Source organism: Helicoverpa armigera, chromosome 16 (genome assembly GCF_030705265.1).
Source record: "Helicoverpa armigera isolate CAAS_96S chromosome 16, ASM3070526v1, whole genome shotgun sequence".
NCBI classification, from domain to species: Eukaryota; Metazoa; Arthropoda; class Insecta; order Lepidoptera; family Noctuidae; genus Helicoverpa; species Helicoverpa armigera.
Window position 1 is genome coordinate 8,878,564 of NC_087135.1, and position 16,738 is coordinate 8,895,301.

At 34.6% G+C, this 16,738-nt stretch overlaps 1 protein-coding gene across 17 annotated transcripts in view; it reads left to right on the top strand.

Moving 5' to 3' along the window:
• LOC110372116 (uncharacterized protein) overlaps positions 1-16,421 on the top strand; it is a 347,254-nt gene extending 330,833 nt beyond the window's left edge. For 9 of the 17 annotated variants that reach the window (XM_064038468.1, XM_064038475.1, XM_064038469.1 and 6 more), the window contains 14 exons: positions 134-274; positions 752-896; positions 1,585-1,697; positions 2,088-2,315; positions 6,771-6,887; positions 7,940-8,109; positions 8,381-8,558; positions 8,972-9,127; positions 9,718-9,892; positions 10,426-10,597; positions 11,025-11,154; positions 11,609-11,740; positions 12,099-12,179; positions 12,376-16,421. In XM_064038468.1, the coding sequence (XP_063894538.1) occupies positions 134-274; positions 752-896; positions 1,585-1,697; positions 2,088-2,315; positions 6,771-6,887; positions 7,940-8,109; positions 8,381-8,558; positions 8,972-9,127; positions 9,718-9,892; positions 10,426-10,597; positions 11,025-11,154; positions 11,609-11,740; positions 12,099-12,179; positions 12,376-12,771 (2,334 nt within the window). In that variant the 3' untranslated portion in view covers positions 12,772-16,421. The remainder of the gene's footprint in view (positions 1-133; positions 275-751; positions 897-1,584; positions 1,698-2,087; positions 2,316-6,770; positions 6,888-7,939; positions 8,110-8,380; positions 8,559-8,971; positions 9,128-9,717; positions 9,893-10,425; positions 10,598-11,024; positions 11,155-11,608; positions 11,741-12,098; positions 12,180-12,375) is intronic. The other 8 variants (XM_064038470.1, XM_064038472.1, XM_064038474.1 and 5 more) reach the window with 8 other exon arrangements.
• Positions 16,422-16,738: the final 317 nt, after the last annotated feature.

Genomic DNA, 16,738 nt, shown 5'->3' on the forward strand with positions numbered 1-16,738 from the left:
TTCAATAAAGGTTTATAAACTTTCGCCATTTGTATATATTTACAAACATATGCGTCTTACCTTTATACATAATATAACGTTAAGTCCCGATTATTTATAAATATTAGTTTTTCAAATACACAATCTTCCACAGAACCCCACCGGTCAGATCAACATGCGTGATGCCCGAGTAGAAGATGTAGAACACGTGTCTGACTCAGACTCGGAAGAGAAGAACGATGACACCCGCAACCACCTCACTGTGGCTATCTACCCGCAACACCAGGTAACTGGGGTCAGTGATACACTCAAATATTTGATGTAGATTAGATGTGTAGGACATTAGGTTATGTTGACACCTGATGCATGTTTTATAGGATAATTTGATCTTTCTACAAAAATTATGAAGAAGTGGTATGCATTTTTACACGTTAATAAAAAATTCAGGCGCTCATTGTAATTTAAGGTACGAGGGTACAAACATATCTAGATCGATGAAATATGCATGTTAAAAAACACTTTTCAAGTCTATAACTCAAAAAGCATGAGCATCTATTATATTGAACTGTATTACTATCAAAATAAAATGTACCATTTCCAAAATGTTCATAAATAGGAAACTTTGCTCTTAAAAATTTTTTTCATGATTTCACTATCGAACCATCTTTTACGTCCCAAAATTTTTAAAATTACCCAATATCACAAAAAATATCCTCCAAAATAAAATACCCCCCACAAACATAAATACTAGTGCCACCATTCTACCTTCCAGGGTCCGACGTACCTCCTGTTCGAGAGCAAGGCGGACAAGGACTCGTGGCTGTACCAGCTGACGGTGGTGAGCGGCGGCGGCCTGAGCCAGGGCACGCACTTCGAGCAGCTCGTGCAGAAACTCATGGAGACTGATGGCGATCCTAGTCAGTACATTTATGTTAAAATAGTTTCATCAAAGTAATTACATTGTGGAGGTATGAGAGCAGAGAGTAAAGCTCATCATACCTCGCACTAAAGGGAGGATACTCCGACCGGACAGGTGTTGTTATCCGGTGGGCTACTGCCCGACAGTTGTTGTCGGGGTGATCTACGCGTATTAATGTGCGCGCGAACACTGCATGTGCGATGCAGGATAGTTGTTTGAGAGTTGCGTCGGCGACTGTGTAGATGGCGGTGTTGACAGTTGTAGCACCGCTACAACATACTACAAAAATTTAAAAAATAATGTATGAATAAACTTTTTCGTGTAAAAACATATTAGAAAAGATATATGTCTTGAAAAATATATTATCTGCCTTGCTTTGAACGCTAAAACTATATGTGGGATATAGTAACTGTGTAAAGGCCACTTTGCCAAACAATCATGTGTAACAAGAAAATTACAACGAATTCAATGAATTTATAAGTAAAGGTAATAGCCCTCCACCGCGGTTTCATCCGCGTCCCAGGTCCAAGCTGTTTCCCCCCTAATTTTCAGCTTAAACGGTTCAGCTATTCTTGAGTTATAAGAGGTTTACCTAACACGACTTTCTTTTATATAAATACATAGATCAAGAAGAAGAAATGTATTATTTATTAAATATTTAAAACATTATTACTTTGTATTTCCAGATTGTGTTCTATGGAGGCATCCGACGTTGCTATACTCGAAAGAAAACCTGACTTCTCCGCTCACGTCACTCAACTCCGAGGCGTTGCAGGCTGAAGCTTTAAAATTATTTAAGGTAAGTAGTTCAACCGGGTTTGTGATTAGGTGTACTATGCCTGATAAATTTTCATTAAAATTATGACTATGGGAGAGTTATGTTTGGAAATATTTGCCATTTTGCTGTACGGTAGAGGGAGTTTACATTTATTTCAGCAACAATTTTTATGTTGCTGCAACTTAGTAATCGATCGGTTTCATGTACGTCATTTTGCGCGTCAGTTAATTAGGCGACTATATTCGAATGGCATCGCTTAATTTGGAGAAGGTGTCAGTTGTTAGGGTGGCCACACATTATAAGTGCGACGTCGCCAACTTCATACGCCCGAGGAATCCGTGCGCCTAATGTAGGGGAGGTCTAAACCACGAGCTCTTCACTTCACTTTACACTTTAATTTTCATTCCGCAGTGCGTACAACTATTCATGTCAGTAGCCGTCGAACAAGCCGGCATCGACTACCACGTGGTGCTAGCCCAGAACGCGTTGGCGCAGTGCCTGGAGGTCGGGGAACTCCAGGCGGAACTGCTGGCAGCGCTGGCTCGGCAGACGGCCCCGCACACGTCCAGCAAGCTCGGCGTCCAGGTAACGGCCTCGCCCGCCCGTCGCACGCAGCTTAAAGCGGCCAAGCTTAAGAATGTAAGTCGCCATTTTTTTTAGGTGTTTTTTTTTTTGTTTGGGGGATGGTTTGGTCTGTGGTTTGACGGTTTTTTGAAGCAAAAAATTGTTTGGAAAATATTTTTGTCGGGAACATAACATGACTTGAAATTGAAACTCAAAAATTAATTAGCGAAGATTCCATCATGATTAACAGTTTTTTTGATACCTATCTCTATCGGGCAATTTTAAAATATTCACGGAAATGTTACTTACTTAGTTTTAACTTAAAACTTCGGGTCCCATGAGTAAAATGAAATGGAAATAATTAACATATACTTCATCATAATAAACTCTTTTTTTCTGTACTAAAATGTGCCTAGTATAATATTTTTACTATCGTGTAATTTATTTGATAATTAACAATCTTTACATACACTCTAAATTACATAAATAAAACTTCACACTTCCTTAAAGATTACACATTATTATCGTAACAATTCGGCCGCTAAAATCAAGGGCATATTCATGAACCAATGATACGAAAATATGCAAGGAAGGCCAAATTACCGTTCAAGGTCAAGGTCAGATTTTGGCAATGAATATGTGCTATTTGGCGGTCATTTTAGTATTTGACGGCCGAGGTTACTTCAAGGTAAATTTTATCATTTTCAAAGTCATTCGCTGATTTCAGTGTCGCGATTATCATTATCATGGTCGAGGTCACAATCCAAGGTGAGGATTATTTTCGCGGCCGAACGATACAATATGATGGCCGTTTTGGAGGCCATTTTGTCACCTTCGTTGTTTAAATTTGTCTCATACGTCATATGTACTGTGACGTCACGTTTTCGTTTCAGTATCTTTATTTTATTGACTTCCGTAAACGTCAAATAACACCAATCAAATAGATGGAAATAGTTAAATTATTTGTAAAAAATAAACCTTAATAAATCTAAATAAATATCATCAGCGTTCAAGGATAAAATGAATTATGTACTTAAATTGAATATTCTATTAGATAGAGATAAATCATCAAAATGACATAGACTTAGTTTACAATTACATGTAGATAGACGTACATAAGATTTTAATTGAAATCTATCGACTTGTACTAGTGAAGGTCAAAGTTGAAGAAATTATCGTCACTGTCTATTATCAAAATTTCATAATTAGATATTGCCCGATTTACTTAAATCTCTGAAATCATAAACACCATTTTGGATGAAGCGTATATTATTTTTTTACAAGGTCAAGTAATGATTATTTTCCGTATCTAATTTGAAATGATTATAATTATCTGTTTTTAATATTATTTAGGTATAAGTACGTCAAACTGCAGACCAAACATCGTCCATAACGGTGGGTTTACTACAACGACTATAAAATTGCTCGTCTATATTCACATTTATGAGAACAACAATTGTTATTTGGATTTAGAACTTTACCGTGGTTGGAATAAGGTCTAATATACTCCACAATTTTTTAATGCATAGATTGAATACAAACTTTAATTTGTTGTTCTCATTTCTTTAAAAAGGTGTAACAAAAACAAAGCATTAAAAAACTTTGTGCTCAAAATATCTGTCAAGACGTTTTTTAGTTTTTATTACACCTTTTTGCTATTAAATAGTTTCATGAAAGAGTCTTCTTATATTTTTACCTAAAATGCTTTCCATGTCATACTGGACAGCTTTTACGGGTCTATACGGATATAAGCATGGTTTTAGGTGTTCCAAGACAGTTAAAGCCATGTCCGAAAAACGTAATATTCGTCTATTTAAAATCAAAGTTGTTGGAATTTATTTTGACACTGAGAAGTTGAATATATAGTCGTTTTTTTTTTCACAAAAATGAAGCTGTTTTGAAACAAAAAAATATGATAAAAATACACCCAAATGTATAAGTTCGTTCTCTAGGTTGCCAAAATGAGTTCCAATTACTTATATTTATTAACAAAAGTGTAAGGTACAAATTATACCGCTATATACTCGCAACGGCTTAGCTTACGGGCGATCGCTTCGATGCTTTTCTCATATGTAATCATCATTTACATACAATTTATACATAATTATACATACTCATCGGTTGTATACATCAGTGTTTAAGATGTTTCTCTTGCATAGTGACTGTAGAACTTTCTAGAATATTGTGCTCTGTTTTTTTTTTTTAGTTATTTGATGTGCACGTGTGCTAATTACACTTAATAAACTTTAAGGAATTATACTTCGTCAAACAAAAGTTATTTTTAAACAAAATAAATTGGTATTGCACCTATGTAAATAATTATATTGCAATATACAAGCAAAGCACATGTAGAAAAAAGTCAAACTTCATGGAAAAGAACACAATATGTATCATTTATACTACAGCTTTAAAATCTAATCTATTTTATTTGCTTTGAAATCTGTAAATATACACTAACAAACCATTATTGTTATAGTACGCTTTGTGTGTCGCTGTTTATAAAGCTTCGTCATGTGGTTGATCAATTTGGAATTGTGTATTGTGAATACCATTTATTCATTGGCTTCTACGGAATATATGCTAACATATGCCCAAGCATATGCGACAAAATTTAACGACATGGAATCAAACAAAGAGTTTTTATTCCAATTTGATCCGTCCTCAGTTCTGGCAACATGTTCCAAAAAGGAAACAAAATACGCGTTCGCATTTTGAAATGTCAAACGATGTTGCCATAACACAAAAAAGTATTACGTTGCAAAAATTTCAAATGGAATGTTGGTGTAAATTTTTTCCCCGATTTTCGTTTTTTTTTCATCCGAGAATGTTTGTCCCCTTTCCCCTATAGACTTAGGGAATGTTATTTTATTTCGTTTATCTATCGTTCATAATCTATCATAGCTAGTGTTCCTTCGCACTGTTCGATCTCCTTTGTAATGAAAGGTTGATGTTGCAAGTTTTTAGACTGTTACCTATAGACCATATATTATATTTATTATAATTATAATATTTTATATACAATATATGTTTAGATTTTGGTGAGTATATAGGAGTAAGTAGGATTAAGTTCTGATGATGGGATTGTGTAATATGTTCTCATATTGTTTGCTAACCATTACTACCTAATAGTATTCGTAACTGGATAATTCGATGTTACTTAATCAAATCATTTATCATCTGTGAATACTAACGAAATTTGCTGTACTTTAGATTGTATCGTAGAAATTATATTTTGAAATGTTATCTAATTTCCATTAACAAATTCAGTCTTTTCTACGAAGGTATCAAATATTATAACAATAGTGGTGTATGATGAGAAATGTTACAAAATTTTACAAATAAAGAAATATATTATACAATCCATTATCATTAGTTTAAAACACACTGTACATTGAATCACAAACTACTCTACTGTATATATAGGACAGCAGAGAACACTGCACTAAAATAGAATTACTCTTATTTGGGAAATTGGTATATAAAGGCACAACACATTGGCATTTTGCACTAGCACTAATTCTAAATAGCAAAAAAATATAAAAGTGTAAAATACTATATTTTAATTAAATTATTTTATACAACGAATACTCAATTGGAGAATTTCAGCAAAAAATCTTTTAGAAAATGAAGATGCACATAATTTTATTAACCACAGGATATCGCGTATTATCCCTCTGATAACTTTAAAAATAATTATCTGATGATTCTTTATGACAAAGGGATTATTGGCGTTATAAAAATATTCAGATAAAATCTAACTACTCGTGGGGTGTAATGTAACATAGCCAACGAAGCCAGCCCTCAGGCTTCTAAAACATAAAACTGTATAACTTTGAATTTTCTCGTCTGGGAATGGAACCATCATCACACTAATATTATTAAGACTAAACTTAGTGAGAATGTTTGTTACTTCTTCACAAACAAACGGCTCAAAGGTTTTTAATAAAACTTGGAAAATACTTATAATATAGAGATCTGTTTCTCTTCCTCTTCACTCGAGAAATGAGAAACCGCTGGCGGAGAGCCGCTGTAAAATAGAAGTATCACGCATCAGATGCTGGGGTTAAGATTATTATGTCCTATCTCATTACTAAGACACTCATCATGCTAAAGGGGTTATCGGGCTCTAATAGAAGCATTCACAGCAATGCTTAGGTTTCGGTTATTTATTAACGCTTACCAATATGTATGTAATATTCTATTTATATATTATAAGAACAACCTATGTTAATAACACAGACAAATAGACACAAATTACCTATAATATCTTATAGAATACCAGTAATTTTGGTCCCTTATCTTAAGCACACTTTCACACTAAGTACACACTCATCCAAACCTAACTAAGGACCACTTAGTAGTCTTACTACCCCTAAAAGTTCAATTACCCTCTCAAAACTCAAACCTAAACATATATCTATCTCAAAAGCACACAACCAGACCTATATTCACAAAGCACCCCTTGAAACGAAAGTCCAAAACACATGTATGTGTCAGTCCCACCGTACCGCCAACATTTCATTTGTTCAGCAACTGCTACTGTGCGCGACTCAATCGCTGTTCACGTGCGACACGGGCGCGGCGTCTGTCGGCGGCGACAACAAGAGCGACGTACCGCCCAGCGCCGGCTCGCCTAGCTCGATACAGGTAAACGTTGTAGGAATGTGCTCTAAAAGTAGTAGGAAACTGTAGAGATATTTAGGGGATCCAAAAGGGCGGTTAACGTAGCCTCAGTTAGACAAACTTGAGACTTTTGAAATAACAAGATAAAGGTCGTTCGGTAGGATCGACAGGAGCAGTAGCGACATATAGTTTCTGTCAAATATGAAAAAATCTAGTGTAGTCTTACCAGTTACCTCGGCAATCCAATAGCTCAAGTCACTGGGTTGAAGAGGACAGATAGACAGTCCTCTTTGTAAAACACTGGTATTTAGCTGCATTCGGTTTTAGATTGTAATCTTAACATAATTAGGGCAGATGATGAGGACAATTTTCTGTTGTATTTCCACGAGAACAGATTTTGTAAGTAATCTAGTATGGTCCCTCATTTACTTTTTGTTACCCAGTCGGTAGTGCGGGTGATAATATCTACCTACTTTATTGGAGAAAGACCCAAAAGTAGTACCTATATTCCCTTTGTATAATGTTGTATGTGTAGGGAGCACTATCTGTGTATGTCGAACTAACCTGCGTTGATATATGTTGCTTATCACAACGAGTACCTATCTAAACAAATTATCGATCGTGACCATTAGAAGATTCCAGAAGCCAGTAATAATTGTCACAATATGTAGAAGTATTTGTCCCGTATTTGTCTTTTAGCTAACCATATGAGAAAAGCAAAATAATGTAAAAATTTATTCAGCATCGAAAAACAATTGGGAGTGTAATTTTTTTATTCACTAATGTGGACTATACAACAGCGTTATAATATAGAATAAATCTGAACAGGTCTTAATATTTAAAGTCATACAAAAATATGCAGTCAGATGGACTCATAGACAGTAACATTATTAGGAACCTGAATTAAGACTCAAAATTTTACAAACCATGTTTTATTAAGAATTCACAGAATTTGGAAGGCGTATGGAGTTTAATCATCTTGAAAAACTTACTGGACATGAGTCACATATGACTGCATCATTAGCGAAATGAACGCTAATTTTAACATATTTTTTTATCTATTTCTACCATCCAAGGAATGTTTCCAGGCGCCGTTGTTATCCGTCGATTGTAAGAGTAACCCGCCGACCTACAGTTTTGTACAAGGATGGCAGTTGTTGGCCTTAGCTGTCAGTCTGTTTGTGCCTAAGAATAATAGACTGCTTTGGTATCTGAAGCTGCATTTGAGCAGGCATGCTGATACTAAGTGAGTATTGATTTTATGTAAGAATTATTTAATTCTTAGAAAAATAAAAAAATAATGACTTTTAAATAAAGAACCAAAAATAACAAGATTTGCGCCAAAAATGTATTCTTCTAGAAGTAGTTTAGCATAATTATTCCATTACAAATTTTTATATAAACTTGTCAGCTGTGTAACAGCATAAAGAACTTGCTTTTAGGAGCAATGTGTTGAAATCCCTACAGTTCATAAATTATTTTTATTGGTAATATAAATCCTACATTTTCTCTCGCAGAACGGAATGCGGTAAATACGCAGCGTACTGTTCGCGCGCACTAGAGCGAACTATCCGCAACGGTGGACGGGAAGACAAACCGTCACGTATGGAAGTGCTCTCCATACTCCTGAAGAACCCATACCACCACTGTCTGCCTCACGCCATACCTGTGCATATGCTCAATAATACTTATCAGGTATGTAATTGTAATTTATATAACCCGAAACTTATAACTCGCAAGAAGAATGAAGTTATAAAGTCAATACAAAATTATATCATTTTTTTAACATTATAATTAAAAAGTTGAATAGTTTGTCTGTAAGCTTATCTCAGGAAAAACTCGACTTAAAAACATGTCATGTGAAAACATGACACAAAGTTTAGATAACATATAGAAAGAAGAAGGCCTCTATATATAAGTAAAACGGGTAAAACCACTGGTGGAAATAAGTGTAAATGTATTCCCTTCTAATCCCTCCATGCTGCATATCTTCATTTTAGAACTTCATTCCAAAGGCATGCCAATATTTGTCTTATATCCTTTTTTATTGATCGCTGTAATATTGTAATCTTTCACTTCAAAACTTAATAAATATCGTATGTTCCCAGGTAATAAGTTTCGACGGTTCAACAACTGTGGAAGAGTTCCTATCGACGTTAAGTACAGAGCTCGGGTGTCGGGAATCAGCGGCGTCGGGCTTCGCGCTCTTCAGCGACGATCCTATCGAGAAGGATCTAGAACATCATATCAAACCTGATAAGAAGGTAAGAGCATTTTGAATGGATCATAAATATTAATAGGGTTACTGAAAGTTGAAAGTAGGATTAAACAGGTCATAAAAAAACTCATTAATGAACGCGCATAATAATTTGCACCATTAATCTATAATATAAAAATGAATCGCAAAATGTGTTGGTAAGCGCATAACTCAACAACGCCTGGACCAATTTGGCTAATTCTTTTTTTTTGTGTTTGTTATTGTCAGGAGAAGGTTCTTATGAAAAAAAAATAGGGTAAAGTAGAGAAGTCAGTTGACGGGAGCGAAGCCGCGGGCAAAAGCTAGTTTACATATAAATACAGGAATACGTGTTCATAGGTTTTAACTTAGAACAACTTCTTTCCATGTTTGCATATTTGATTAAAGCAACTCTTAATATTAAAGGGAAAAAAAACTAATAAAAATGTTTATTAGGTGACTATAATTTATTAGCATTACCTGTTGTGTCTTGTTTGATTTTGTAGTAGCAAATTGGAATCCATATTTTTTGGTACATTTATCCAATCCTAGTACAGCAAACCTATTTTATTATTTCGAGCTTGATGATACTTAATTTTCCTATTTTTCCATTTCTAGCTATGCGACGTAATATCAAAATGGGAGACGGCACTTCGAGAGAAGGGTTCAGGAAAGTTCGAGAACTCTCGTGTCATCCGCCTCACGTACAGAAATAGGCTTTACTTCAAGAACTCCATTAGAACTGAGACGGATAAGGAACGACTGTTGTTATGTTATCAAGTTAATCAACAAGGTAATTATTTTATTCATGTTCCTGTTAGTTCTGGCAATTTCCTATTTTTAGGGTTTTTAGTGGCACTTAATCTGTACAGAAGCCAGCCCGTCAAGCTACTACAATCTTTCAAACACTAATAGATTTTCAACTTTATATCTAAAATATAAGGTTCAATATTGATTGGGAAAAATTATACAGATTAGCTCGACTCCAGTCTGTACTTCATTCTTTATCCTTGCCATTTTCCATTATTTTGGGAATTTTATTTTTTATGATATGTTGTTTTAATTCATTGTAATAGAAATATGGATACTTTTTCGTTTTTTACATTTTGTTTTGTACCTAATTATGACATAATTATCTAAAAAAATGACTACTATAATTTTCTATTTTTGGTTTGAGTAAACATTCTCATTGTTAATATTTTGTAATCTAACAAAGTTCTTCATACAAACTATAGTAAAGTAATTAGATCCTAGATATTAATACTATCTGTATACTACTATCGTATTTAATGATAATAGTAATTCAAATATATATTTTATTCACAGTGGTAGCCGGCCGTTTCCCCGTAACCCGGGAGTTAGCGGCGGAACTAGGAGCCCTAATGGCGCAGCTAGACATGGGCGACTACTCCGCCGTCAACTCGCAGCACAACCAGCCGCTCGCGCATCGGTTCTACCCCTATAGGTATAGGGCCGGCCTTAGTAATGATGAACTTAGGTAAGTGTGTACACAAACAAAATTGTATAAATACTAAGCTTGAGGCCCGGTTTCACTGGTTACCGATAAACTGACAATTAGATATTGACAGTTAACGCTATCTGACAGAAATAATTGCTATCTGTAACCTTTAGAAACCAAAAGTTATCATCTGTCTGATAAGTTCCTAATAGGCTATCGGAGATTCTACCGGTAAAACTGGCCAAAAATGTGGCATAAGGTCTAACGTCTACATTTTTAATGTTCTAAAATAAGGTCTCTAATGACAGTTTTTAATTATTTATATTCAGAACAATTTTAGAATTAAAAAAAAAGCCTTTTTATGGTGTTTTTTTCAATGTGGGAAACTCTTTTCATAGGTAATTAAAGAAACTGCTAAGTACCAAGAATGACCTGTTTCATAAAATTATGTATTTTGTTCCTACAGGGATGTAGAAGAGAAGCTCCGTTCGAAGTGGGTAGCGTTAAAGGGCCGCAGTACGGCGGACTGTGTGCGGATCTACCTCAACTGTACCAGGAAGTGGCCTTTCTTTGGTGCTACACTGTTCCAAGCTAGGGTGAGCATATTTTATAGTCTTTTCTGGAATCTACTTAATACAGACGAAAACAAATGATGATACAAATGATTAAGATGTGCGTACTTCCCTTATACATAGGTATACTTTCTTATAAACTCCCTTAAGGAGGTTATCCTACACCTATAAAAACTTCCTTGTGGGCCAACCCTATATACGACCTTAATTCCCTATGTACTCTTCCCATATCGTTCCTTATGTACTATTCCAACATACTCTCTAATCTATTTCTTCACCATATACTCCTTTATGAGTTATCATTCGAACTCCTTTGTTTACTTCCCCTTAGCTTCTATACACTCTCCTACGTTATCTTTCTAAATGTACTTACATACCCTTACGTACCTCTGAAAACACCCTTATCTGCTACTATATTGTACTATCATGTTAACCTAAATTGAATGAAAATTACTCACGTTTTACCTAAATATTGCAGATAAAACAGCCCGACTTATCAATGGTATGGCTAGCAGTATCAGAAGAGGGAGTGACGGTGCTAGAGCTAGCGTCGATGTCCGTCATCGGCCGGTACGCGCTCAGCTCTATAGGGCTGTTTGGTGGATTACAGGTAAAAATATTAGTTTTTAGGGTTCCGTACCCAAAGGGTAAAACGGGATCCTATTGTTTTCGCTCCTCTGTCCGTCCGTCTGTCACCAGGCTGTATCTCAGGAACCGTGATAGTTAGAGAGTTGAAATTCACAGATGATGTATTTCTGTTGCCGCTATAACCAATACTAAAAACTAGGATAAAATAAATATTTTGGGGGGCTCCCATACAACAAACGTGATTTTTTTGCTAATTTCGATTAATTATGATGGTTTTTTTTTGTAAATTGATTGAATTTTGATTCCCTATTAATACTGTTAATTAACTATTATCTAATAAATTTTGAAAATTGATTTTGAAATGAATGGTTGTTTTTTAGGATGACTTGATGATGTTGATCGACGCAGAAGACGCAGCGAGTCCGGTGCATAAGATGTTGATTAGTCTCAATAAGCCTAAAGTAAGTTACATAATTCCTAACTTAAATGCTACTTTAAATTCTCCTAGTACATATTTTCAATATCATTTGGTTACTTATTTCTTCTATAGCTTTATTCTGTTACGTTCTACATAATTTGATTGCCCAACTCAAATTTCTCAGAAATGACCCGTTTGATTTTTTAGAACGCTCTAAATAACACAAATTTTTGTTTCAGATGGCCGAGCTAACCCATCTAATAGCAGACTACAAGAACGCCTTACTCCGTAGCGCTGGCACAGGCACGCCTCAGATGAACTCCCTCACGCGGCACGGCTCGCACCGCTCGCTGCGCAAGCCCGCCACACTCCCCCACTCGTCGCCCTCCACTCTGCCACACGTGCACCACGTCCACGCCACGGGCCACAACACCCTCAACTCACACGCCACCACCATGACTCTCAACTCCGACAGAAACGCCACTCTAACCTTAAGCTCCCATACTTCGACGTTCAACCAGCATGTGGAAGCGAGAGTCCTGTCCCATGGACAGCCAGATATACTGAAGTCGACGCCTGATCATCATAGGAGTGAGAAAAAGAGAAGTCACACGCAAGACAGCGGAGTCGCGTGATTGTGAGTGAATTGACTAAGTGAATGTGATTTTTAGGGATGTGTTGTGGCGGTTTTTTAGAATTTGGGAGTCGAATTTTTGAAGTTTTTTTTTTAAGAAGTGTTGGTAAGTTTGCCGAATAATTTGTTGTAAAATGTACAGAACTGCAGTTTTGCTTTTAAAGTCAATGAGACTTAACTTGCCTACCGATTGCGATAAAGTGTACCGAAAAATGAAGTTTAGTGATTTTCTTTTGTTAAGAAAAAATGTGCTTCAAAATTCTGAAAGCCGTCGCGTCGTTAACTAAAGGATAGAGAAGGCCCGCAAACAGAAAGTTACAGCATTCCACCAAATATAAGACGATGGGAAATAAACGAAATAATAATATACCTCATATTTTGTAGCGAACGATTCAGCCTATTTTAATTGGCTTTTTAAATATAGATTTAAAGAATAGTTTATAATTTATTTTTTCAGCGTAATAATTATAATTTAACGGTCGCTCCGTTTAGTGAATTCGGCTTGATGTATGTACAGATGTGTGGTTCGTATGAATGTGTTGTTTATACGCGGTCTAAATGCCAATTTTATACATAGTTGTTATGTATGTACAGGGTGCAATAAACGATAGTGTTGTAACTGGTCACCAATTTTTAAATAGTTATTCAGGACTCCCTGGACTTGATCTTTCAGAATTATTTGAATATTTGACTTCATTTCAGTACTGATTTAGTAGAGAACTTAAATATTTGACATACTTAATTCTGGAGGTGTTACTGAGAGAAAACCCTTTTTATTAACCAAACAGCTTTTACATTTTGATGTTCCCTAATAAATCACCAATTAATGAAAGTTTCAAAATTTATCGAACCCTGTACAAGTTAGATCGAAGTCCATATAGTAAAGTTTTGTACTAACTGCTAGTTCGAATAGATCTGTCTTACAATCGACTGATGTTCAGATGTGGTTACACTTGCGTTTACGAAGGAAGAAATATACTGATACAACATATATAAAAAGATACGAAAACTGAAAAGTATACAAAAATATGGTTTTAAACGTCAGAACAATTTTTCATATACCTAATATAATCTGTCTCTTGATAATCTCAACATTTAATAACTGGCAAAAAATAATATATCCTTTATTTAGTTATAACTCTCTGCAACTTTTCGAGAAAAAGAAGCCGTCATGACGGTAACACTGGCCTAATAGTGTCTACATTTATGTCTACGTACTTTGTAATAAAACGCAAGTGTAACCTCATCTTATAATTAAAAAGTATGAAGCCTCGCGCGGGAGTGTGAATCTCAATATACATAGAAACGACATAATATTATCTAGACTGCCTTTACTTATTTACATTATACTTTTTTTTTATATAACTTGGTCATTGAGTACCTAAATCATATTCGACATAGTGCCAATGAGCTTGAATCTTTATGTTCTGAATTTTATTTTTTACTGATTTAATAGAAATGTTTTGGTAATGTCTAAAAATTTGTCTAGGTCCCCATAACTTGGGACCATAAGAAGAGAACAGAAATCACGTTGAATTTGAGATTTCATTATTCGATATCGATATTGTACATTTTATAGATACTGTGGACATCACTGTCCATAGTTAATTATCACAAGGCAATTGACTCTTAATACCAAAATACAGGCTTACATGAACACATTATACTGTCTTAAGGCATACAACGGAACCTTTAATATTGAAATATAAAAATATATAACCAAGACAGTAACTCAAAAGCCATATAAATACCAAAATATTTCCAATAAATCAGCTTCAATTACATTATTATTTTCTCCCATGAAACCATAATCAAAATGTCGTCATTGATAAATCGCATGTCTGTGTGATAACAACTAATGGACTGATATTATATTTAAGATCCTCAACGAATCTAAGCGCGTTATAATAATTGTATTTGTTTAAGTTGATCTATGGAACTCAGTACCTTTGCAAAAAAACTTTTTTTTACTCTTTTGTAAGATTTAAACTTAATATTTTATGATTGTATTTTTAAGCTTGTGAAAGCTGGCTTGCACTAGTGTTCACTAAATAATAAATAAACATAATAATTTTGAAAAAGAAGTGTAAGAAAAAAAAAGGAAACTTTTGCCATCGCCAGTACGATTTTTGACTCCTAGATCAAAACAAGATGAATATTTAGTGAGCAATAGTGGCAGTCACCTTGAATGACTAAAAGGTTTGTCTAAATGCATTAAAAACCCCCTTTTTTCTAAATTAATTCAGTAATACTATTAATACTATTTTCAGTTACACTACATTATTTTTAGTAGAGCGTTCTAACGGAACATTTTTTTTTATTTATAATTGTAACTGTAATTTTTATCATTTTGGTCGGTTTACGCTAAACTAAAAATAACGTAAAGCAAATGTAGATACATTTTGTGGGCATTTTACTACACTATTTTAATATACATAGGGTATATTTTGTATATTTTTGGCAACTATTTATTCAGGGTTCCGTGTATATATTCGCGTGAAATATTATAAAACATGCTGTAGGGAGTAGTACAGACTTAGTGACATCACAACGGATACAGGGCCCCAATCACAAAGTAACTTAGTACGCAGAATAGCCCACCAAAGTAATAAGCTTACATTTTAATATTCGTCTAGTCTAGCCACGGAGCTCTGGAGCAATATAATTTTATACTCAATTAGCTTTCATAGATATTTCTACCAATTTTTATAATCAAAGATATTTCGTTACCAGCTTGTTAAGACATTATTTGCTGTGTCATGCAATAAAGAAGGCTTAATGTAGAAAGGAATTCTCATTTATTTATTTTTCTTTTTAGTATAACTTGTAGATACTTCTAGTAACACTTAGTTCTGCTTTAATCTATTTTGTCTTGACCTTCTTTATTGCAATGACACGATAATGAGCGGGCTAATTGTAAACAGCTACAAATATACAAACGGCGACTAAATAGAGGTAGTTTTATAAATCGTAGTCATAAATAGACCATAGAAGCTAATGACAACGGTAATTATGTAATTTTTGACCAATTCGCTTCCATGGCCAATCTATCCGAGCGGACTGGCAGGCCAGGGGTTGGATAGCTAACGTTCGCAGAACATCGCAGAGCCCTCAGAAGCACAAAGATAAGCCTTATTTTGTTAATTCTCTGAAGGCTACCAGCTCTTCAAACCCTGGCCTGATATACGCGATTATAGCCCTTATCACACCAAAACTAGAAATTAATTGCTGCATAATAAAAGGGTTCACAATAAAGGCTAAAATCGCGTGTCCCGTAGCTATTTAGGAAATAAAATTAATAAATAAACCAACATTTCGATTGCACTTTTTGCATAACACTTAACTGTTGATATAATTATGATTGTATAGAATATTATAATGTATATTTTACATTAGAATCGATGATTTAATTTTATTATTGTATTAAGAATTTGTAATTTCTGAGTTATTTTGTAAGTATTTATTGTATTTTGTTTTACAATTGGTTGTTTAATTTTTTAAATCATTTTTGACGTGTCCATTTTCGTTAGTCATGGCCTAACTCGAAGACTAACCATTGGAGGCCTAAAATTGGATCGTATGTGAATTATACTTTGAATGTATTTAGACGATTTTTGTTTGATGATGCGAGAATAAACTTGTATTACTGAAGGCATGTATTTTATTTATACCTAATCTAATCAACCGCACGATTGCAACGTTAGTTTTAAATGCAATTACATGGTATTTTAAAGGTAAAGCAAAAACTGTTATTAGAAAAAAAAGTGCGACGCGTTTCTAAGCCGAGTGACCTTTAAGATATGAAGGATTTAAAACGACCAGACATCGTGCCATCCATAACTGATAATGAAAAACGTGAATTATCCATTTTTATGTAAAAAACGCTTCAAATGTTAGGTATAACTCCGTGATGAAGACTTGTCTTAGGCACAAAGAACTTGGAAAAAGGGTCAATTAAAATAATACAG